The following is a 24290-nucleotide window of genomic DNA, read 5'->3' as shown; positions in this document are numbered from 1 at the left end:
TTTCTCCCCTCTTTAATACTACTTGCCTTTATAATAGACATATTTTGGGTCTCGCATTATTGCTAATGAAAATTCTACTATTACAATTATACTGTAAAAACACAGCTCTTTATTTTTGCAAACTTGAGATATGTTTAGCAAGCAAATGCCCAGCGTCGATTAATAAAAATCGTGTAATTACTAGAGACTTTTGCCTGACAAATGTGAACAAAAATTTTTACACGCATTGAACATTCAAAATCCAATTATATTGGCTATGGCATATAATACGAGTTATGTGAATTTAGAGGAAAGCTTTTGACCGTGTGGATAAGTTGACATGAAAAAACAAAAAAGTAAAATACATCAGATTTGCGCAGTTTAAAATGACCTAGCTATTGAACAATGGCAGTTGGCCATGTGTACATAAAAGCTTTGAGTAAAATCCACTTTTAAAAATGTAGCATAGTTTTCCCTCTAAGTGACTAGTCACCTTGAGAAGTTAGATCATAATTCAGTGATACTATTGTTGAATTAAATTCCTGTTTTCCTTCAGGAATTTTTTTTTTTTTTTCCTTTTTGCTATTTTCTTTGGGGCCGCCTCCACGCATATGGAGGTTCCCAGGCTAGGGCGAATCGGAGCTATAGCCACTAGCCTACACCAGAGCCACAGCAAACTCGGGATCCGACCGCATCTGCACCCTACACCACAGCTCACGTCAACGCCGGATCGTTAACACCACTGAGCAAGCAGGACCGAACCCGCAACCTCATGTTCCTAGTCGATTCGTTAACCACTGCACCACGACGGGAACTCCGAGGAATTATTTAATAGTAATGTTGTCATTATCAGGGTCATTAATGTGATAGTTTTGTGTATGTACCATATTAGGCCCTAGAGAGTGCATCAAACATGACCTGACCTCCAGAAAACTCAACAATATGACATGGTAGTGGAGTCATGGGCTTTGGAATCAGATCAGCCAATATTCAGGTCTTAGCAATTAATTAGGAGTCTTTGAAAAATTATTTAGCCTCTTAATTTTTTTTCCTTTTATTTTTCTTTTTGGCTGTGCCAAACCCGACTAGGAACCATGAGGTTGTGGTTCGATCCCTGGCCTCGCTCAGTGGGTCAGGGACCCGGCGTTGCCGTGAGCTGTGGTGTAGGTTGCAGATGCGGCTCGGATCTTGTGTTGCTTGGCTCTGTTAGGCCGGCAGCTACAGCTCTGATTCGACCCCTAGCCTGAGAACCTCCATATGCCGTGAGTGCAGCTCTAGAAAAGACAAAAAAAAAGAAAAAAAAAAAGGAAAGTTTCTGGGCAAAGGATCAAACCCACACCACAGCAGTGACCTGGGCCACTGCAGTGCCAGTGCCAGATCCTTAACCCATGACACCACAAGGGAATTCCATAACCTCTTGACCTTTAAACTGGGAATAATAACACCTATTTAGGTAATATTAAATTATCCTACTATTTTCTGTATTCCTGTAGTTAATCCTAATAGATGAACTATAAGAGTTTGTCGCAATATTGTACCTGAAAGTAGTAATGAAAGGGAAAATGAAAAACAATATATTGAAGTGATGGTCGTTTTTTGTGAACTTAAAGTTAATCCTGAAAACAAGCACCCACAGAAGAATTCCCATAAATTTTGGCAAATCAACCTCCTAAATGACTGTATAGTCATTGAAAAGTATTACATCTACAAACTTGATATTTATTTGCCTGTATTAATGCAACTTCCTTAATGTATGTGTGGTCCAACATTTAAAAAGTTTCTTCATAATCCCTGCCTATGTAATAATACCCATATATATACTGTGAAAGGTGTATTTATTAATATGTGAAGATGGTTCATAACATCAACCATGATAATATTCTTTAATACCAATTTTTATGGCTTAAGATTTGAGCTACCCAAAATCTTTGGATGCAAGTTACTTTTCTGAAATGAATTTGTTTTTGTCTTCACATTTTAAGTAGTTAGAGTAGGGGAGATTATGGATTTGAGCAAAAATAGGATCATTCTTAATGCCAACTTTGCTCAAGACCTATACATGTTATAAGATTTTTTGTTTAAAATTTTATAAAATTAATAATTTTCGCAATGTTTTTAGACGAAGTGTGCTTATAAGAACAATTGCATGTCATGAAATTTTTTTTTTTTTGTATAACCTGACTCGTAAATTAGGACTTCCTGGTTTGAGGACTAATACTGCTCAAGAAGATACTTTTTTGTTGAAGTACTAAATAGCATTTCATTGGTTCCATGTTCTTTATGAATAATCCATTCATTAATTCATTCAATATTAATATCTACTATATTCTAGGCTCTGTTCTAGGCCTGAATACATAGTGCATATCACTACTTTCATGGAACTTATATCTACAGATTAATATGTGATTTGACTAAAATTTCTTAAAATGAGAGGAAATGATTCTCGTCATACACCGGCTAACATTGTTCTGTCAAGTCATTACATTCTGGGCTAGTTTTCTCATGTAATATGTATAGGATTGATCAAATGATTATTGACCAGGCTGCCAAGACCATTCAATGGGAAGGGCAGTTTTTCAAAAATGGTGCTGGGAAACTGAATATCCACATGCAGAAGAATGAATTTTGACCTTTACGTAATACCATATACAAAATTAACTCAAAATGGATCAAAGACCTAATGTAAGACCTAAAATTATAAATTTCTCAGAAGAAAACATAGGGCAAAAGCCTCATGACATTGGACTTGGCAATGATTTTCTTGGATGTGACCCTGAAGGAACAGGCAACAAAAGAAAAAACGGGAGTTCCTGTCGTGGTGCATCAGAAATGAATCTGACTAGTATTCTTGAGTATGTGGTTCAATCCTGGCTTTGTTCAGTGGCTAGGGGATCCGGCGTTGCCATGAGTGGTGTAGGTCACGATGCGCTTGGATCCTGTGTTGCTGTGGCTTCTGGTGTAGGCCAACAGCTATAACTCCAATTCAGCCCTTAGCCTGGGAACTTCCATATGCCATGGGTGTAGCCCTAAAAAGCAAAAAAAAAAAAAAAGGACTTATTAAAAAATTATTAAAAATGAACTTCAAAGGATAATATCGCAGGAATTCCTGGTGGCCTAGTGGGTTAAGGATTAAGTCATGTGGTGGCACGGGCTTGGTCCCTGGCCCCAGAACTTCTGTATGCTGTGGGTGCGGCCACACATACACACAAAGACAATATCACAGAGTAAATCCACAGGCAACCCAGAGAACGGGAGAAAATTTTTGCAAATCATATCTGATAAGGGATCGATATCCAGATTATATAGCGAGAACTCTGAAACTGACAAATAACAAAAAACAACCTGATTTTGAGCAAAACAATTGAAAGGCATTTCTTCAAAGACATACAAATGGCATAAGTACATGAAAGATGCTCACATCATTAAGCATTAGGGAAGTGCAAGTCAAACTACAGAGATACACTAGTACCCATTAGGATGGTTACATTCCAAAACAAAAATAATAGGAGTTCCCATTGTGGCTCAGTGGGTTAGAACTGACTACTATCCTTGTGGATGCAGGTTTGATCTCTGGCCTCACTCAGTGGGTCAAGGATCCAGCATTGCACAAGCTGTGGCGTAGGTCACAGATGTGGCTTGGATCCTGCGTTGCGTAGCTGTGGTATAGGCCATCACCTGCAGCTCTGATTCTACCCTAGCCCAGGAACTTCCATATGCCGCAGGTATGGAATAAAAAAAAATGTGGCAAGATGTGATGAAGTTAGAACCCCATACACTGTTGCTGAGGGTGTAAATGGTGAATGTAATTGGTATACCTGCTGTAGAAAACATTGTGATTCATCAAAAAATTAAAGGCAGAATTGCCATATGATCTAGCAATTCTCCTTCTGAGTCTACACCCAAAAAAATTGAAAGCAGGGTGTATTAGTATACCCGTGTCTATAGCAATAGTATTCACAATAGCTAAAACATGAAAGCAACCCAAATGTTTGGATAAGCAAAATGTGGTATAGACATACAGTAGAATATTATTCAATCTACAGAAGGAAGTAAATTCTGACATATACTATAACATGGATAAATCTTGGGGACATGCTAAATGAAACAAACCAGTCATGAAAAGCTGGTATGACTCCATTCGTACATGATACTTAGAAGAGTCAAAGTAATAAAAACAGGAGTTCCCTTCGTGGTGCAGTGGTTAACGAATCCGACTAGGAACTGTGAGGTTGCAGGTTCGATCCCTGGCCTTGCTCATTGGTTAAGGATCCGGCGTTGCCATGAGCTGTGGTGTAGGTCACAGACAAGGCTTGGATCCTGCGTTGCTGTGGCTGTGGCGTAGGCTGGCAGCTTACAGCTCCGATTAGACCCCTAGCCTGGGAACCTCCATATGCCATGGGAGCGGCCCTAGAAAAGGCAAAAAGACAAAAAAACAAAACAAACAAACAAAAACCTAATAAAACAGTAGAATGGTGGTTGACAAGGACTGGGACAGGAGGGATGGGAAGGTATTGTTTAATAGGTATAGAATTTCTATTTTATAAGATGAAAAGATAGATAGTATTGGTAGTTGTACATTATGAGTGTATTTAATACCACTGAGCTGTCAGTTTGAAATAGTTAAGATAGTATGAGAAAAAGAATTATAAACACGTATGACTAGGTCACTATGCTGTAGAGCAGAAATTGGTACAACACTGTAAATCAACTGTACTTTAATAAAATAAAGCAGTTAAGATGGTAAATTTTAAAAGTTTTTTTAAAAAGAAAAAGAAAAAAAGACTAAGGACAGGCATTTGTTCCCAGAAGCCAAAGAATAAACTGAGGAAGCAGAGAGTGCTTATCAGTGCTTATCAGTATGAAATACTGCTGGTTGCCAACTATTTCCAGCTTCCTACATTCTAGGATCCCTTGTGGATAGAAGGGGCCTTATGACCAGTTTGGGCTAATAAGTTGAGAACCAAAATGACAGGTGACACTTCTGGCTGGAGTATGTCAGTCCAAGACCCTTTGGAGGTCGTTTTCGCTCTGGTGAAATAATCAGCAATGTTTGAAATGGTGTCTGCTCCCATCAGCTTGAAGTAGTATGTATGGGCTCTAGTATCTATAGCCTCTGAGTTTATAACTTTGTAGTCTTGAAAATTCTAGAAGTAGATTAATTCAATAGTTTTAATAGTTCTAAGAAATTAACTTTGTTAAATATGCTAAAAGCTCTTACAGGTTTTGATGGACACCTGGCTTTATTCTTGCAATGAAGAAAGGTCCGCAGCAAAAAATTTCCCAAACAAAGATGCCACCATCATCTCACCCTCCTAGTCCATCATCTCTTACATCCAATATGAGATCTAGTCACTTTCACCTTTAAGTGGATCTGAGACTCTGCCTTTTCATTCTGGAAGACAGTGGTATGAGCAAACCGAAATTATAGGTGAAAACACTATGCTTTTGGACTACCAAGACCATAAAGGTATTGCTTTTTACTCTAAGAATTTCACCACATACTCTTACGTGCAGATGGAAAATATTGAACTTACATTTCTGGTCCAAAATATTAACTTGACCTATTGTTTTTATTGACGGAAATTGTGTAAGGACAATGGAGACTTGTGGGTGAGGGTGAAGATGTCTGACAGGGTTAGGAGAAGGGAGTTTCCAGAAAGAGGAAACTTTATTTCCTGTGATAGGCGAGTGCCTTAAAGCTTATATGTGAAATTTACCATCTTCCTTGGTTAGGGAGAGGGCATACCTGTTCACTTTAGAATGGAGTGCCTTGATTTACTATAAAAATGCTATCTACCCTTGGGGGCTGTTCTAGTCTGCTTATTGGCAAGCTGCTAATCTGTGAATGGTCCACCTTCCACATAAGGAATACGAATATATATATATATTCCACTTCCATGTATATATGTGTGTATGTATATAGCTCACCAAGTTGTTTTTTCCACTTAAAAGCATTTTATTCGTCTGGAAATCTATTCTCAAAAATAGATTCTTTTTGGAGTTCCTGTGTGGGCTCATTGGGTTAAGAATCTGACTAGTATCTATGAGAATGTGGGTTCGATCCCTGTCCTCATTCAGTGGGTTAAAAGATCCAGCATTGCCATGAGCTATGGTATAGGTCGCAGATGTGGCTCGAATCCTGTGTTGCTGTGGCTATGGCATAGGCCAGCAGCTGCAGCTCCCATTCAACCCCTAGCCTGGGAACTTCCATATGCCACAGGTGTAGCCCTAAAAAGGAAAAAAAAAAAAAAAAAAAAAATTTTTTTTTTTTAAAGGATTTGTTTAATGTGATTAAATGTGAAAAAAATTTGTGATGTCTTTGCTAAGTCATTAAATCTGTCATCAAACTCTGTTGACCTGAATATTGATCTGAATAAATTTTATCAGTATCGAGTTTAAACACACCCTTGCTGCCCATAGGTACATTGTTATTTCTGATTTGATTAACTTTTTAGAATATTTTCTTCCTTAGAAGGGCCCAAAATTTTTTAAATTTTATTTTGAACCAAAATAAATATAGTGTTAACTTATTATAAGTAATCATAGAGAAACTTTGCCCCACAGCCTGGATCTGAACCAGAATTAATTATTTTTGATTCATAAAGAAAGAATCAAGAGGCAATTTTCTTTTTATGGCTGCTGCTGTAAAATTTAACACCAGCTTTAGTAAGCTTTGGCTGCAATATCCAGGAGTGTTTTAAGACAGGGCATGCTATCCATTAACCTAGTACTTAATCTCTATAAAATTATGTTGTGGTCTTTCATATCTAAAAAAACAACAAGTTTGAGTTTCCTACCATTAAAAAAAAGAAAACAGAATTTTTAAGAATTCTGGTGTTTTTGAACTTTAGAATTTTAAAAAACAACTAGAAGGTGTCAGTATATTTTTTTTAAAAATAACGAACATTTCTGGGAACTATGTCTAGTCACTTATGATAGAGCATGATAATGTGAGAAAATAGAATGTGTACATGTATGTGTAACTGGGTCACCATGCTGTACAGTAGGAAAAAAATTGTATTGGGGAATAAACAGTTAAAAAAAAAGAAATCCTCCAATAGCAATTAAATAAATTTGCATTAAAACAACAATTAAAAAAATAACCAACATTAAAATATTACTAAGGAGTTCCCACTGTGGAGCAGTGGGCTCAGCAGCATCCTTGCAGCGCCAAAAACACAAGTTCAACTCCTAGCCCAGCACAGTGGTTTAATGGATCCAGCATTGTCACAGCTGTGGTATAGGTCAAAACAGCAGCTCAGATCTGATTCCTGGCCTGGCAACTCCATATAGCATGGGGCAGCCAAAAAAAAAAAAAAAAAAGAGAAAGAGAAAATGTTGCTAAAAACTTTAGTGCTGCATATGATGAAAAGTACAAATTTTAGACTTATCTGCCTAGGTTCAAGTCCTAGATTTGCACAGTACTAAGATCTTGAACAGATTATTAAAATTTTTTATAAAGGGGAATCATAATTTCCATCCCAAAGGTTTGTTGTACAAATTTAAAAAATGTTTTTGTGTGTCTTTTTAGGGCTGCACGCACAGCACATGGAAGTTCCCAGGCTAGGGGTTGAATTGGAGCTATAGCTGCTGGCCTGTGCCACAGCCACAGCAACACAGGATCCGAGCCATGTCTGCGACCTACACCACAGCTTGCATCAACGCCAGTGCGTTAGCCCACTGAGCGATGCCAGGGATGGAACCCTCATCCTCATGGATACTAGTCAGATTTGTAACCCACTGAGCCACAACAGATACTTCTAAAATTTTTCAGTGTAAAGCAATTAGCACAAAGCTTGCCACTCAGTTAATATTTATAGATTTTAACTTACTGTCATTGTTATGAAATGCTACATAAAGTAAAATGTTATTGTTAAAATATTGCAATTAGAACTATCCAGCTGTTTTTATGTATGCATGGCTTAACAGTTTTTTGTTATATAACATCAAAACAATTTGTTTTTCAAAGTATTCATATCTTTCTCTACTGATAATGATCTATTTCTGTAATTTCAGAAGCTGACTCACGTGGAGGAGTTCGATATATTACAGAGGCCCTTGTTAAAAAACTTACTAAACAGGATAATTTGGCCTTGGTAAAATCTTTGAACCTTTCACTTTCTAAAGATGGTGGCAAGAAATTTAGGGTAGGTTACTAACATTTCTGAATACAGACATTGTTTTTAATTTTTATGAGCTTTAAAATTTAAAAAAGATTAATTAAATTTACAGTACCATTTCATCCTAATGTCACCTAATTTGTAGCAGATCCTTTATTGTTTCCAGTAAAAGTTTTCCATCAGAAGGATGACATCTTCAAATTCATAAGCTCATGTCATTCTGTGTATTATTGATGCTCTCTAGAGAAGGGGTCAGCAAACTACAACCTGCAGGCTAAATTGGGCCTACTGCCTATTTTTGTTAATAAAGGTTTATTAGAGCACAACTTTGCTCATTTGTTTACATTTTGTCTGTGACTGTGTTTGCAGTAGTGTAGCAGAGGTAAGTGGTTGTCACAGACTACATGGCTCACAAAGCCAAAAATATTTACTGTCTGACTTTTTACAGAGAAAGGTTGCTAATCCCTGCTCCAGAGTATTTACTACTTTATTCATAAACTATGGGACATGAGCACATTGTAATAGACAACTTAATTTTTTAGCTGGAAAAAATGTAAACTTAGATACCTATTATGTTAGTCATAAAAATTAATTCTAGAAGATTGAAGATCTTAATGAAAACAAAACAAAAATCAACAAAAGTGCTATAAAAACATTAGGAAAGAATATAGAATATGTTTTTTTTAAACCTTAAGAGTTGGGAAGGCCCTTCTAAGCAAACACCAACCCTAATACCACAAAGAAAAATATTGAGAGATTTACCTTATGTAAAGATGAAAAGTTGTGTTTAATGAACAATATCTTTTAAAAGGTTAGAGAAAAACAACAAACTGGCGGGTAGTATTTCCAACATATGTAACAATAGCCACATTAATATAAAGAGCTCTTACAATTCAATAGAAAGAGACAACTAAATGAAAAATGTGCAAAGGATATATGAAGTTTATTCACAAAAGTATTATAAATGGCTAATATTAACATGAAAATTTGTTCAACTTCATTAATATCAAAGAGATGTGAAATAAAATAGTAATTTGATACCATTTTTCACCTTGTATGTCTAATGGACAGGAATTAAAAGGATTATTTCAGTGTTCAGAAAGGTGTGGTGAATGGGTATTCTCATATGGTTTTAGTATGTATAGATTGGTACAGCAGTTTAGGAAAACAGTTTTGTAGTATTTATCGAAATTTCAAATTTACTTACTTAATCCAGCAATTGAGTTTATACTTACTTAGTTTATACTCACCAACATAGCAGTTCTGCTCCTCAATGTCTATCCTATTAATGTTTGCACACCCATCAAAAAGTGTCTGTATAGTTATACTTTTTAAACATTATTTAAAATAGAAAAATTGGAAATAACTAAATATCTGTCGATAGGGGATTGCTTACAAAGATTTTGGTGCAATGTACCATGAAATACATCAAGTTTCTTAAACAAAACAAAATAGAGCTCAGTGTATTAATGTGGGAAATATTCCAGTATATTTAATGAAAAAAACAAATTCTAAAATATTTTGTATAGTAAGGTCTTAAAAGATTTTTTTTAAAATGCTGTTTTTCTATTTATGTATATATAAATGTAAATGAATAGACAGATCTGGATAGATACACAGCAGCCTCCTAACAATGGTTACCTCTGAGCAGTGAGATTTTTATAGGGACCTGGAGACCTGATGAAGCTTTTTGTTTTGTTTGGATTTTTTATTAGAATATATTTATATGTTGTGTAATTAAGCAGGAAAAAACATCTTGGAAGTTTAAAGGTTCTAAAAATGAAATATCAAGTTGGTAAATCTTTACTGTGTACTTATATCCCAGGCATTGTATTAGGCTGTGGAAATAGATACAGAGGTGAGTAAGCTTAGTTTCTGATCTCTGGGATCTTAGCGCTTAGTGTGAAGAATGCCTAGGATTAAGAGGAAAAATAGTGAGGGGGAGTCAGAAAGAGGGAGAGGACAGACGCAGTGAGATAGTCTGAAGGGGCTGTTCATTTAGGAGACCTAAGAGCATGATGAATGGAGGCCAAAGAAGGGAGAACTTAGACAGAAAAGGATGATATAAAATGTCACAGAATCATTAAATAGGATGAAAACTTGGAAGAAATTATTTGATTTGGCAGCTAAAAAGCCCTTCTATTTTTTCAAACCTACCACATTCATTCTTTTAGAGTCTTTGCATTTTTTTTTCTCTGCCTGATATTCTCCACCTCTTGATATTCATACAACTAGCTTATCATTAGGGTCTCAACTCAATGAGGCCTTCTCCTACCACCCAATTGTAATTAGCCACCTTCTCCACAGTCACTTTCTCTCATTTGTTCAGTCAACAGATATTTATTTAGTGCCCACCATGTGCCAGGCACTAGTACTGTAAATACAGCAGACAAAATCTGCTTTCTTGGTACCTCGGATTCTATCACAACACGTCGTCTTTATTTTCTTATGCTTCAGTGCCTGAAAATTTTGTTTCTCTGTTTACTGGCTTTCTCTGTGAATGAAATGAAGAACCTTGTTTTCCTTATTCACTACTGTATTTCCACATTTCCAGTACCTTGAACAGCTCTTGGCACATAATCCATGCTTGATAAATGTTTTTGGAATGGGTGAATAAATGGTGATCTTGGAGAGAGCTTTCTGAATACATAATAAGGGTGGAAAATGTATTGCCTTATCAGTAAGTAATAGTGAATGAAAGGCAGCCAAGTAATGTCCACAACTTTTATGAGAAGATGGTGGCAAATAAGGAGGTAAAATGAAAACTCGATGGGAAACGAGTCCCATGGTTTGTATTATATAGAGGAGATTGAACACAGGCTCCTGTTGCAGGAAGATTATCTGGTTCACTGGTGTATCGCCATGGCCTGGTGCGACATCTGGCATGTAATAAATGCATAATGAATATCTGTAGAATGGTGATTCTTTCTAAACTTGAGGGGATGATCCAGGAAAAAGAAAGGGATTGAAGATACAAGAGCATGGGGAGAGGATATGAGTGAGGTTGTACAAGAGCTTGAGCACCTAGTTGAACTTTGAAAAAAGGTAGGGGGAAGGGGAGAGGCATAGAAAAGTTGAGGTGGAGGAAATTCTTGTTGGATAGTCTTCAGTTTCTTAGTAAATAGGAAGCACCATCCACTTTGGCAGCTTGAGGAGAGTTGCCACTGCTGGCCAAGAAGGGCCACACCAGGGGATTGTCTGGGAGAGCAGTAAGGGCTTATTTTATTCTCTGGTGACTGATCAGAAAAGTCCCTAATGCACATGCATACATGTCATGCTTATCTTGAGACATCTGTTATATAAAGTATTTATTCATTTGCTTCCATTTAGTATATCGAAAATTTGGAAAAATGTGTTAAACTTGAAATACTGAATCTTAGTCATAATCTAATAGGGAAGATTGAGAAGATGGACAAGCTGTTAAAATTACGTGAACTCAACCTATCATATAATAAAATCTGGTAAGTAAACACTTCTTTGGGTGGCATTGCAGGGTTGTCATCTTTGTTAAAGAGGTAAATTAATGCTGCCCATGTTACTGAAAGAATACTTTGATGAAAGAGCAGGCACTTTGATCGTTATTTGTTTGTAGTCTAGCCCTTCACATATGATAACTGTCATATTTTGGCATTACTAAAGTACAGAATATTGTCTGTCATTATCAAAGAAGGAGATATATTTTTGAGTACCAAATTTTATCTTTTTTTTTTTTTTTTTTTTTTTTTGGTCTTTTCTAGGGCTGCTCCTGTGGCATATGGAGGTTCCAGACTAGGGGTCTAATCGGAGCTGTAGCTGCCAGCCTTCGCCAGAGCCACAGCAATGCCAGATCTGAGCCACGTCTGCGACGTACACCACAGCTCATGGCAACGCCGGATCCTTAACCCACTGAGCAAGGCCGGGATCGAAACCACAACCTCATGGTTCCTAGTCGGATTCGTTAACCACTGAGCCACAACGGAACTCCCCCAATTTTATCTTAATTCCAGTTTTGACAGAAAGTTTTCCGAGAGATAGTCTGTAATTAACTGCCTCATTACATTAAGAAAGTTGACATGAAGCAGAATATTTGAACTCTGTCATTTTAATCCTAAAGATATTTCACCCCATCTTGATCCTATGTATTTAGTGTATTTCTTAGAGCAATGAGCAAAGAACATCAGGCTAAATACCCTTCGTAATATATATTACTCTGAGAAATAAACATAAAATTTACAGTGGCTAAAAATACACACAGAAAACTTGTTATAGACAAAGTAATACAAATATCAAATCTTGAAAATCTTTATGTCTGTATATTTTCCCTCCACATTAGCCTTGGTATATGTAATGACCAAAAAAACAAAACAACCAACAGTAGCAGAAGCTCTAATATGGTAAAAATGAAATGGGAAAAAGTGATTAATAAATCAAATCCTTAACGTAAAGTTTGTATTAAAAAAACTGACCCTGATGAAAATAATTGCAACAAAATAAAACTGAAAATGAAGAGGCCTGGAAATATTTGCCCACTATAGAGAAATGACCAAGGAATTGGAGTTCCCGTTGTGGCGCAGCGGAAACAAATCCGACTAGGAACCATGAGGTTTCGGGGTTAGTTCCTTGGCCTCTTTCAGTCGGTTAAGGATCCGGCGTTGCCGTAAGCTGTGGTGTAGGTCGAAGACACGGCTCGGATCTGGCGTTGCTGTGGCTCTGGCACAGACCGGCGGTAACAGCTCTAATTAGACCCCTAGCCTGGGAACCTCCATATGCTGCGGGTGCAGCCCTAAAAAGGCAAAAACAAAAAGAAATGACCAAAGAATTGAGTTGTAATCAACTTGGGAAAATATTTCATCAATGAAAATTCATCAGTATGGGTGATAAATGTTTTATTCATTTAAATATTCTGATTAAAATATTTATGTTCATAAATACAGTATCATTCTGGGGGTTCACCAGCTCAAAATGGCTGCCACATCCTGCTGGCATAGCTAATCTTTTGGTGATGACTTCAGGTGATAATTGAGGACATCTTCTCTTGTGCATGGCGGTAGCACATAGCCCAGTGTGTGCTGTTGAATTTTCCAGCTCTTCCCCTTGCTGTCCACTAGTAGTCTTCACAGTGGTGAGTGAGAACGCCATGGACAGACATCTTTTCTGTACTGTGGGAGTGAGATAGGTAGAATTCCTGGGCACAAACAGTAGTGAAGAGTTTATCAGAGCTGTTCTGATAAAGTTGTTTTTAGCCACTGTTTTTAAATTCTCATTTATAAATTATAATTAGGCAACTCCATATTAAAACCAAGGCTTTTTATTTTAAAATTACAGTGGAGGGACAATATCATTGTACTTACTAAGTTTAATTTTACCCTTTGGTTTTCAGCAAAATTGAAGGTATAGAAAATATGCATAATCTACAAAAGCTAAACCTTGCAGGAAATGAAATTGAACATATTCCAATATGGTTAGGGAAGAAGTTAAAATGTTTGCGAGTCCTCAATCTGAAAGGGAACAAGATATCATCGGTAAGTTTTTCAAAGTAGCAAGAAAATTTTAATTTTTTTAAAAATTTTTATTTCTTTGTCTTTTTAGGGCCGCACCCACGGCGTATAGAGGTTCCCAGGTAGAGGTCGAATTCAAGCTGCAGCTGCTGGCCTATCCCACAGCCATAGCAACGCCAGATCCTTAACCTGCTGAGCACGGCCAGGGATCTAACCTGTGTCCTCATGGATGCTAGTCAAATTGTTTTCCGCTGGGCCACAATGGGAACTCCCAAGAAAACTTAAAAAAATTTTAGATTTGTTGAAGCAAAAGTTTAAAATCTAAGTGTTTTAAAAATGATGGCATTCCAGTTGTGACTCAGAGGGTTAAGAACCCAACATTGTGTCTGTGAGGATGTGGGTTCAATCCCTGGCCTCACTTAGTGGGTTAAGGATCCTGAGTTGCTGCAAGCTGTGGCCTAGGTTGCAGATTTGGCTCAGATCCACTGTTGCTTTGACTGTGGCATAGGCCTCAGCTGCAGCTCCAGTTCAACCCCTACCCCAGGAACTTCTATATGCCATAGGTATGGCTATGAAAAGAAAAAAAGAGAGAGAGAGACTTCTAATGTTTTTGGTTCTTTGACCAAACATCAAATTCAGACATAACCTAGTATTCTTCTAGGGTAATTAAATATAGGCAGTCCTGGTTTTGCATGGTTCCATGTTAACTGAGAGTTGAGCTCTTAGCATTGCCCCATCTTTCATTTCGTTTGAGCCTCAGAATACTCTTGTTAAGGAAGTAGTTCAGGGATTATTTTTATAATTCTGTGAGTTAGTGTCATTGTCTTATTTCCATTTTCAAAAGTCTCAGAGAGGTTAACTCACTTAGCTAAAGTCACTCAACTTGTGCCAGAATCCAGGTCACTGAATGCCTAGATCAGAGTTCTTTTTTCAAACTTATGAATTAATCTGAATTATAGTATTAGATGTTACAGGAAGTTAATCACTAGCTTTTTATAGTAGGGCAAATTTGTTATCATGCTTCACATCATCTGATAATGATGTATATTTTTCTCTGGAGGGTATCTTATGATTTTCTTGTGATATTTATAATTAGATGCTCAGTAAGCATTGTGAAGTAAAAACATTAATTGATTTAAATCTGTATTAAAATTGGAGCAATCCTGTTATAAAGAACTTGTCTTTTTTTTTTTTTAATTTTTCTTTGCACCTGCAGCATGTGGAAGTTCCTGGGCAGGGATCAAACCGGCACTATAGCTTCTTTACGGAAGTGGTATGGGAATCAGATGAAATAATAGATGTGAAAACACTTTAAAAACATTATAAACACTAAATAACTCTAAGGTTATATTCCTTAAACTTTCACCAGTAGAAGCCAATAATAATAAATAACATTTATTTGATGCTGTGCAATGACTGTGCTTTATTATCTGATAAGGTGACTCTACCACTTCACTTTGACCGCTCAAGAGCCTCAGAGCCCAAGCCCCATGCCATGTAGCACAGCATCGCCTTGGGGCTCTTGGGGCTTACGGGGTGATGGGAAGAGTTTGCCATGAATCTGTCTGAAATTTGCCTCAAATGCTCTTAAAGTAGTTGATCCTTAGATAGTAGTGTTAGCAGGAAAATCATTCAATAGATCATTCTTTATTCCTAATTTTTATGACTTTCTCATGCCAGTTTGTATTTGACATTGGCATCGGTAAGAGTGCACATCCACTGGGAGAGATTTATTTATACTACCTATTGGAAGTAGTGTTTCTCAACTTTTTAAGCCCTCTTTGGATAAATGTAAATATCTTACTTCAGAACCATGAGTATCTCCATGTGTCCTGTTTCTTTTAACTATCAGTTATAACTGTTCTCTGAAGATTTACCAAACTTTTTTTTTTTAGCCTAAATGGGTAAATTGTTTTTGATTGGTCCAATCAGTATATAATGAAAAGATAATAGGATTAGAGTTACACACTCTTGAATTCAAATCCTATTTCGTTATATGTAACCTCTGAGCTTTAAGCAAGTTACCTAAATTCTTTGAACAGCAATTTCATCTATAAAATTAAGATGATGCTCATTATATCATATGTTTTTGTGAGGAGTGAATGAAATGGCATATGGAAAATGCCTAGGAGTTCCCTTCATGGCTCAGTGGTTAATGAACCCGACTAGGAACCATGAGGATTCGGGTTCAATCCCTGGCCTCACTCAGTGCGTTAAGGATCCGGCATTGCCATGAGCTATGGTGTAGGTCTCAGATGTGGCTTGGATCCTGCTTGGCTGTGGCATAGGCGAGCAGCTATAGCTCCAATTTGACCCCTAGCCTGGGAACTTCTACATGTGGTGGGTATGGCCCTAAAAATCAAAAGAAAGAAAGGAAGGAAGGAAAGAAAGAAAGAGCCTAATATCACCCTTAATCCATTATTGATTCTCAGATGCTACTCCTTTCCATTCCTCCCTTCAAACTGCTGCTTTTGGGTAATAGTTTCATGAATAGATTCCTTGCCATATTAGTAGAAACTTCCTTGATTTACTACTTCCCTTAGGTATGTTTATGATTTTTAAATTCAGTTATACCAATAATAATGTTACATATCATTTCAGCTCCAAGATGTAAGCAAATTGAAACCACTTCAAGATTTGACTTCTCTGATCCTAGCTGAAAATCCAGTCGCGACCCTTCCTCATTACCTCCAGTTTACCATTTTTCACCTCCGTTCGCTAGAAAGTTTGGAAGGTCAGCCAGTAACCACTCAAGACAGACAGGAAGCTTTTGAGAGATTCAGTTTAGGTAAGGTGATATTTAGGGGAAAAAAAAAAAAAACTAAACTAAATTTGGGTGGGAGAGGGATTTATTTCCAGAGGTTACCCAGAAAAATATATTTATTGCGAACTTGATAATGCTATTAAAATTTGCATAGAAAAAGACACCATAAATCAATGAATTTAATATTCATTGCACTTGTACTGTGAGCCAGGTGTTTAGGAATGGCTCTCTGAGGAAGTGACATATAAGCTGAAGGCAAAGCCAGAGAGGATTAGCCATGTGAAGAAAGGCATTCACATGTGGGGAGCAGTTTGTACTTTGATGCTTGAAAAGACCCTGCTGAATCAAGAGACAGAAAGAAGCTCAATATGACCAGAGGATAGCTCAAGTAAAAGTTTGGAGAGATGGGGAGGGGTGCGATGCCACAGGGCCACGGGGTTTAGATTTTATTCCACGCACAGTGAAAGCCATGGACAACTTTTAAGTGGATGGGGACATGATCCAGTTTATATATTAAGATTAGTTCTGATGTAGGATGGAGAATGATTTGGAGCCTGGCAAAACTGAGATAAAGGGACATGTTAGGAGGCAATCGCAGTATCCTAGGATAGAGTTATTGGTGACCTGTATTTAGCTGGTAGATGTAGGTAGATGGGTCAACTTTGGAAGTAGGGTCAGCAGCACTTTATAATGGGTTGGATAATTCCCAGGCTTCTGTCTTGAGTAAGGGGTTGGATGGTAATATTGTCTATGAAAATGGGAGAACTCAGAATGTTGAGCGTGAATGTCTGTGAGACAACCAAGAAGATGTGAGTCTGGAGTTCAAAGATAGCTGTCCTAGAGGGATAAACTTGGGAGTCATCAGCATAAAAATGTTATTTAATTCCACCAGAACCAGCTTCCTCACTCAGACAGGGTTTGGGAAGAGCCGGAAGGGGAGACAGTAAAGGAAACTGAGAAAGGGAGGCCAAGAGGGTAGGAGAAAACCAGTGGGTTGCAAAAGCCCAGAGAAGATTTCAAGAGAGGAAGTGGTCAGCTGTGTTGAATGTTGCTGAGACATGAAGGAGGCAGATGAGCACAGAGAAGTGCTTTAGATTGGTAACACCACGATGATCTTGACGAGCAGTTAAGGAGTGGTTGGGACAAACGCAGGATTATAGATTGAAGATGGAATGGGAGAGAGACATTTGGGTGACGATTTGAAATTCCTCCACAGTTTCTCTCCCCTAGTATCTGATAAATGCTTTTGAAAAATGTTTTTTAAAAATGTCACCAGTAGCTGCCAAACCAGGAAATGGCCAGAAGCAAGTACAGTAAACCTCAAAGCTAGTAATGAAAGAAACAGAGAATATTCAAGAGCAGAGTGAAGAGACAAATCATGGCTCACTTCTTTTGGTCCTTGAGAAGACAAGGAAATGAGATCAGAAAAAAAATGACCTCTTGATAACAGGGATGGGACACTTTCTCCATCAGAAGGGAAAGAAGATGTGTGTTAAGTGGGGGAAGTTTTGTTGCTTTGGTGGTAGGAAAATGAGGAAGGTCTCACTGGGGCAGGGGGGAAGAGTCTGTTTTCTCAATGAAAAATGAGGTCATCAGCTGAGAAAGAAAATAGGAGTATGAGAGGTTAGAAGGAAAGAGGAACATATGAAGTAGCCATTTCAGCGTATTGGAAGTAAAGTGTTATCTTTAAAATTCTGTTTCCAAATGATAATGCCTTCATACTTCTTAATGTAATTTACTTTCTAACTCAAGATAGTCTTTTTTACCCAAAACCGTAGTAAATAATTTAGAAGTAAAATTGTATTTGTACTATTCTAAGACTTCTTCTGCTATTATTTGAGAAATAGTCTTAACTCTCTTCAAATAGAAAATATAAGGATCAATAAACTATTAAATTTGTACTGACAGAGGAGGTAGAAAGACTGGAAAGAGACCTGGAAAAGAAGGTGATGGAAACTGAAGAGCTTAAGAGCAAACAAATAAGGTTCCTTGAAGAAATTAAAAATCAAGATAAATTGAACAAATCATTAAAAGAAGAGGCCATGTTACAAAAACAGAGCTGTGAGCAGCTAGAGAATAACCTAAACACAAAAAATGAACTGGTAAGTCTGTATTTTACATTGCTTTGACTATATTCTCTTGAAATAGAGAATTCTTTGCTCTTAGGTCTGAAAAATACAACTCCTGACCATAGATTGGGGAAGACGTGGTTTAACAGAAGTATGTGCAAAAGGTTTTACAAATTGTAGAAGACTGTGCACTGTATGGTAGGACTGCCCCAAAGTGACTACTCTCTTGGCCTGTGTTGTGTGAAGTATGGTGTCCACAACAAAGGAGGAAGGTGAAAACCCCACACCATAGGCTGTATTTTTCTTTTAACAACAGCATTATTGGTGAGACTGTACATTGGCAAAACTTTTAGAAAGCAATTTGGAAAAATTATCCAAATTTACATGGGCATACCCTATGTGCTATGTATTGGAAATATTATAGTATTTGATATCATATTTATATTATTTATTATTATGTAATAGTTACAGTATAATACATGACATATATTTCCAAAAAAATATTCTATAGAAGTGGTAGCAAGAATGTGTAAAGTTATCATATATGTGTAGATGTGTGCATATATGTATGTGAGTACATGTATATATATAATGACATTCACTACATTATTGCTTATATTAGAAAAATATTGAGAGTAACTAAAATGTCCCTCAGTGGATATCCATGTGGTAGAATAATTGTGTTCCTATCAAAGTAAGGTAGAGCTGCATCTGACACATACTGCTATATGAAAAAAAGCAAGCTGTAAAACAGTATATCAACTATGGTCCAATATATAAGGAAAGTATATAATAGTATAAGTAGGTCAGATGGTAGAATGTATACCAAATTCTTGACAGCAGTTATTTTGGGAGAATGGAATTATAGAGCACTTTCAAATTGCTGTTTATCTGTAATGTTTAAATTTTAAATAATTTGACTTTACAGTTGAAATTGGTAGAAAAGATATATTTTTTATTTTTTCCATTATAATTGATTTACAGTGTTCTGTCAATTTCTACTGTACAGTGAAGTGACCCAGTCATACACATATATATATGTATTCTTTTTCTCATACTATCCTTCATCATGTTCCGTCACAAGTGACTAGATATAGTTCTCTGTTCTACACAGCAGAGAAAAGATATTTTAAAAGAAAAGGATTTAGACTATCTAGATAGTGTATCTTCAGAAGTTACCTGACCTAGAGGCTTCAGAGGTCTTGAGACCATGTCTGAGGAATAGCCAAAGCAACAAGGATGTCTAGGCTGGAGAAGAGGAGGACCCACTGAGCTGTGATGATTGCCTTCAACCTCAAAGTGCTGTGTCATGTAAGAAGGATTGAAGTTATTGACAGAGGTCCCAAGAGATAAAATTGAGAGATGGCAAATAGAGTTCCCATTGTGGCTCAGCGGTAATGAACCCAACTAGTATCCAAGAGAATGTGGGTTTGACCCCCGGCCTCGCTTAATGGGTTAAGGATCCCACATTGCAGTGAGCTACAGTGTAGGTTACAGACATAGCTGGACTCTGGCACTGCTGTGGCTGTGGCATAGACCAGCAGTTGTAGCTCCCATTTGACCCCTAGGCTGGGAACTTCCATATCCCACACATTTGGCCCTTTTAGGCAAAAAAAAAAAAAAAAAAAGTGAAGCTTTGGAGTTAGAATCAGCAGTGGATAAAGGATTAGTGTGGCTTAAGGATCCGGCATTCCCACACGCTGTGGTGTAGGTTGCAGACATGGCTCGGATCCCTCGTTGTGGCTCTGGTGTAGGCTGGCAGCTGTAGCTCTAATTTGACCCCTAACCTAGGAACTTCCATATGCTGTAGGTGCAGCCCTAAAAGAGAAGAAAAGAAAGAAATAGCAAATAGAATTATAGGAAAACAGTTTTTCATTTAGTAATGAGGAAGAAATCTAATAGCTATTCTGAGATAAAATGTGATAACTCTGGAATGTGTTTGCTGTCATTGAAACATGCATGTGCTCAGGGTTTAGGGAAAAGAAAAAAAAATTACACAGGGAGATAGACTAAATTACCCTAAAAGGCCTTTCCAGGGAGTTCCTGTCGTGGTGCATGGTTAACGAATCTGACTAGGAACCATGAGGTTGAGAGTTCGATCCCTCCTCTTGCTCAGTGGGTTAAGGATCATGCGTTGCTGGGAGCTGTGGTGTAGGCCGATGGCTACAGCTCCGATTAGACCCCTAGCCTGGGAATCTCCATATGCCGCGGGAGTGGCCATAGAAAAGGAAGCAAAAAAAAAAAAAAAAAAGGCCTTTTCAAACTAGGGAATTGTGTGTGTGTGTGTGTGTGTGTGTGTGTGTGTGTGTGTGTGTGTGTGTGTGTGTGTGTGTCTTTTTAGGGCCGAACTTGTGGCATATGAAAGTTCCCAGGCTAAGGGTCAGATTAGAGCTACAGCTGCTGGCCTACACCACAGCCACAGCAATGCCGCATCCAAGACTTCTCTGCGACCTACATCACAGCGCTGGATCCTTAACCCACTGAGCAAGACCAAGGATCGAACCTGCGTCCTCGTAGACACAGTCGGGTTAGTTATCATTGAGCCACTACAGGAATTCCTCAACCTAGGGAATTTGATTCTGTAAAATTATTAATCTACTTTCCTTGAAGGAAAAAATAGCTTTTGGTACTCTCCTCTTTTTTTTTCTTTTGGCAATTCTTTTTCTGATTTATACATAACTTGGAGAATTAGATCTCTCATACAGTTAATAGGATCCTCAATACTGTTGTCTTCTTTTTTTTCAACACCCTTTTAGGATTGGCATTCAGGCTCAATTTCTTGATTTGTTGACAAGAATTCTGCATAAGCAGTTATATTTTTTAGCAAGAAAAAAAATGTTCCCTCCCTCCTCTGCATAGAGAGGGAAATTGTTACTTGATTTCTTTTTCTCTTTCTTTCTTTCTTTTTCTTTTCTTCTTTTTTTCTTTTTCTTTTTCTTTTTTTTTCTTGGCTGCCTCATGGCATATGTAGCTCCTGGGCCAGGGATCAGATCAGAGCTACTGCCATGAACCAAGCCACAGCTGCTGCAATGCCAGATGCTTAACCCGCTGTGCCTATCTGGGGATCGACCCCACCCATCCCAGTGCTCCAAGACGCTGCGGATCCCATTGCGCCACAATGGGAGCTCCAGAAATTACTTGAAATCCAAATACTTAACTACCTCTTTCCTAACTCTTCTTTGCCAGGGGGATATAATAAAATATGGGGCAGCTTTCCTATCTCTGTTAGTCAGATATCCAGAGCACTTGTGGCTTCCTTCATATGCCTCTTACTTGAAGGCAGTTTTCAAATATGTCTACTGTATTCTGATGGCATATTATATATGTTAATAATCTGATGATTATCAGTGATCTTATAATATACATCTATCTGCTGCACACTGTTCCATAATAGAATGGATTGATGAGTAATTAAATCCTTGACCATTAACATTTATATTTAAAGTACCAGAAAAATCCCAAACAACAGTTCCTACTGTGGTATCATTTGACATCTGTGAACATTTCATAATTTTCCTGAGTTGTTGATCTTTTTTGTAGTATAGAATTCATCTGTTATTACTGACATAAAAGAACATTGTAATTTCCATATGCCGGTGTTTGTTAGTCAACCCATTGAAAACCTTGGCAAAATATTGTATTTTATGTCTATGTGCTATCCCAAAATTATGGATACTATAGTTGCCTAGTTTTCTCTTTTGTTGTTTATTTTTGTTTCATTTTTTTAAAGTTTTATTGAAGTAGTGTTGTGCTAATTTCTGCTGTACAACAGTGATTCAGTTATGCGTGTACACACATCCATTCTCTCTCAGATTCTTTTCCCACGTAGATTATTACAGAATATTGGGTAGAGTACTCTGTGCTGTATAGCAGCTCCCCATTGGCCAATCACTCCATATACCTCAGTGTGCATATGCCAGCCCCAAACTCCCATGTTTATTTATAATGTTGTTGATTGTGTTATAAATAAATGTTTTGTAAATTGTCAACAGTTTTTTCTGGGTTTTTGTCTGTAACTGTTTTTGATTAGAAGACAGACTGTGCTCTTCTTTGAGTCATTATGTTATTTTTATGATTAACAATTTAAAAGCATTAATATACAAAGTTAATATGTGTTTTAACAAATTCAGACAACAAATTGTATGTAGTAGAAAATGAACGTTTCACTCTCTCCCTACCCCATTCCTTGGATGTTAATATGTATCCTTTTTGTTTTCTATGCTTATATAACAGCTATGTAATTATATAATGTATATATGATTAAATAGATATATATTTGAATGTTTTGTGATTTAAGTAAAAAAGAATCTTACTATACATATTAAATTCTGTATCTTATTTTTTACAAAACAATATATATTCACAGACAGCTCTCTAAGTTAAAAAATACATACCCACGTATATACACATACATAAATTCTTTTTGAAGTCTATATTGTGGTCCATTGTATGGATTTTCCATAATTTATTTAATTTACTCTTATTGATGAATATTTAGGTCATTCCACTTTTTTGTTACTAGCAACTGTATAGAGAAAAATATTTACATGTATATGCCTTATGCATTCATATTAGTGATTCCTTAGGATAAATCACTATAAGTCTAAAAGTTTTTAAAATTTTGATAAATATTAATGACCCTTCAAAAAGCTTATATCTCTTTTATACTTCTGTAGCAGTAGGTGAAGGAGCCCACTCCCCCACTTGATACTATTACTTTGAACTTGTAAATAGCATAGAAAAAAGAAGAATCTCACATTTCTTTAGTTATTGGAATACTGTATATGTATTTATTAGCTATTTTGTATTTCTTGTTTAAATCCATGTTGTTTTGCCTGTTCTTTTATTATTCCAAAGGACTATTTGAAGTTTTTAAAGAAAATAATTCTGTGCCTTATTCTAAGAGCCTACATTCAAAAAACATTTTCCATTACCTTATATAGACTGTCTGGTGATAATAGCTATAGTTGTATAATGTTTTCTAGTTTCATAAAGTAATTCCTCATGTAATAGGTCAACTAACTTATAAATGAAATGTAGTAACATTGAAGGAAAACTTCTGGTGGCCATTTAACCTGTAGTAGTCCCCCTCTTCTTTACTGACAAGTATTAACTTCAACTTTAATATTAATATTACTCATTGTCTTTTTGCAAGTTATTTTACTGCTGTTCTTGTTTCCTCATTTTTAAAATGAGGCTGATTTGGGAGTTCCCATCGTGGCTCAGTGGTTAACGAATCTGACTAGGAACCATGAGGTTGCGGGTCCGATCCCTGGCCTTGCTCAGTGGGTTAAGGATCTGGTGTTGCCGTGAGCAGTGGTGTAGGTTACAGACGAAGCTCGGATCCCGAGTTGCTGTGGCTCTGGCGTAGGCCAGTGACTACAGGTCCAATTAGACCCTTATCCTGGGAACCTCCATGTACCACGGATGTGGCCCTAGAAAAGCCAAAAAAAGACCCCAAAAACCTGACTGGTATCCATGAGGACGCAGGTTTGATCCCTGGCCTTGCTCAGTGACTTAAGGATCCGGCATTGCTGGATCCAGTGAGCTGTGGTGTATGTAGGTCATAGACACTGCTCGGATCCCGTGTTGCTGTCACTGAGGCTGTGGCATAGGCTGGTGCTGCAGCAGTGATTTGACCCCTAGCCTGGGAACTTCCCTATGCTGTAGGTGTGGCCCTAAAAAATAAGTAAATAAATAAATAAAATGAGGATGATTTAGCTGTCCTGCCAGCCCCACAGACTTGTGAGGACTGAATCAGGTTATGAATGTGAAAATAATTTGAAATTAATCAAGCTAAGTAATGGAAGGTGGCAAATATGAAACTCATAGTTGGAGTGATGATAAAATATGTCCATGTAAGAATAATGCAGGTATTAAT

At 37.2% G+C, this 24290-nt stretch overlaps 1 protein-coding gene across 1 annotated transcript in view; it reads left to right on the top strand.

The window, feature by feature from the left end:
• The first annotated feature begins 5309 nt into the window (after positions 1-5309).
• LOC102166678 (centriolin-like) overlaps positions 5310-24290 on the top strand; it is an 82411-nt gene continuing 63430 nt past the window's right edge. Inside the window, 6 exon segments of the mRNA XM_021081915.1 lie at positions 5310-5446; positions 7996-8126; positions 11430-11560; positions 13459-13600; positions 16178-16364; positions 18249-18442. Coding sequence (XP_020937574.1) covers positions 5419-5446; positions 7996-8126; positions 11430-11560; positions 13459-13600; positions 16178-16364; positions 18249-18442 — 813 coding nt within the window. The 5' untranslated portion in view covers positions 5310-5418.

This window comes from Sus scrofa, unplaced genomic scaffold (genome assembly GCF_000003025.6).
Source record: "Sus scrofa isolate TJ Tabasco breed Duroc unplaced genomic scaffold, Sscrofa11.1 Contig2553, whole genome shotgun sequence".
NCBI classification, from domain to species: domain Eukaryota; kingdom Metazoa; phylum Chordata; class Mammalia; order Artiodactyla; family Suidae; genus Sus; species Sus scrofa.
The sequence above is the reverse complement of the archived record's forward strand: the minus strand, read 5'-3'. Positions and strand labels throughout refer to the sequence as shown.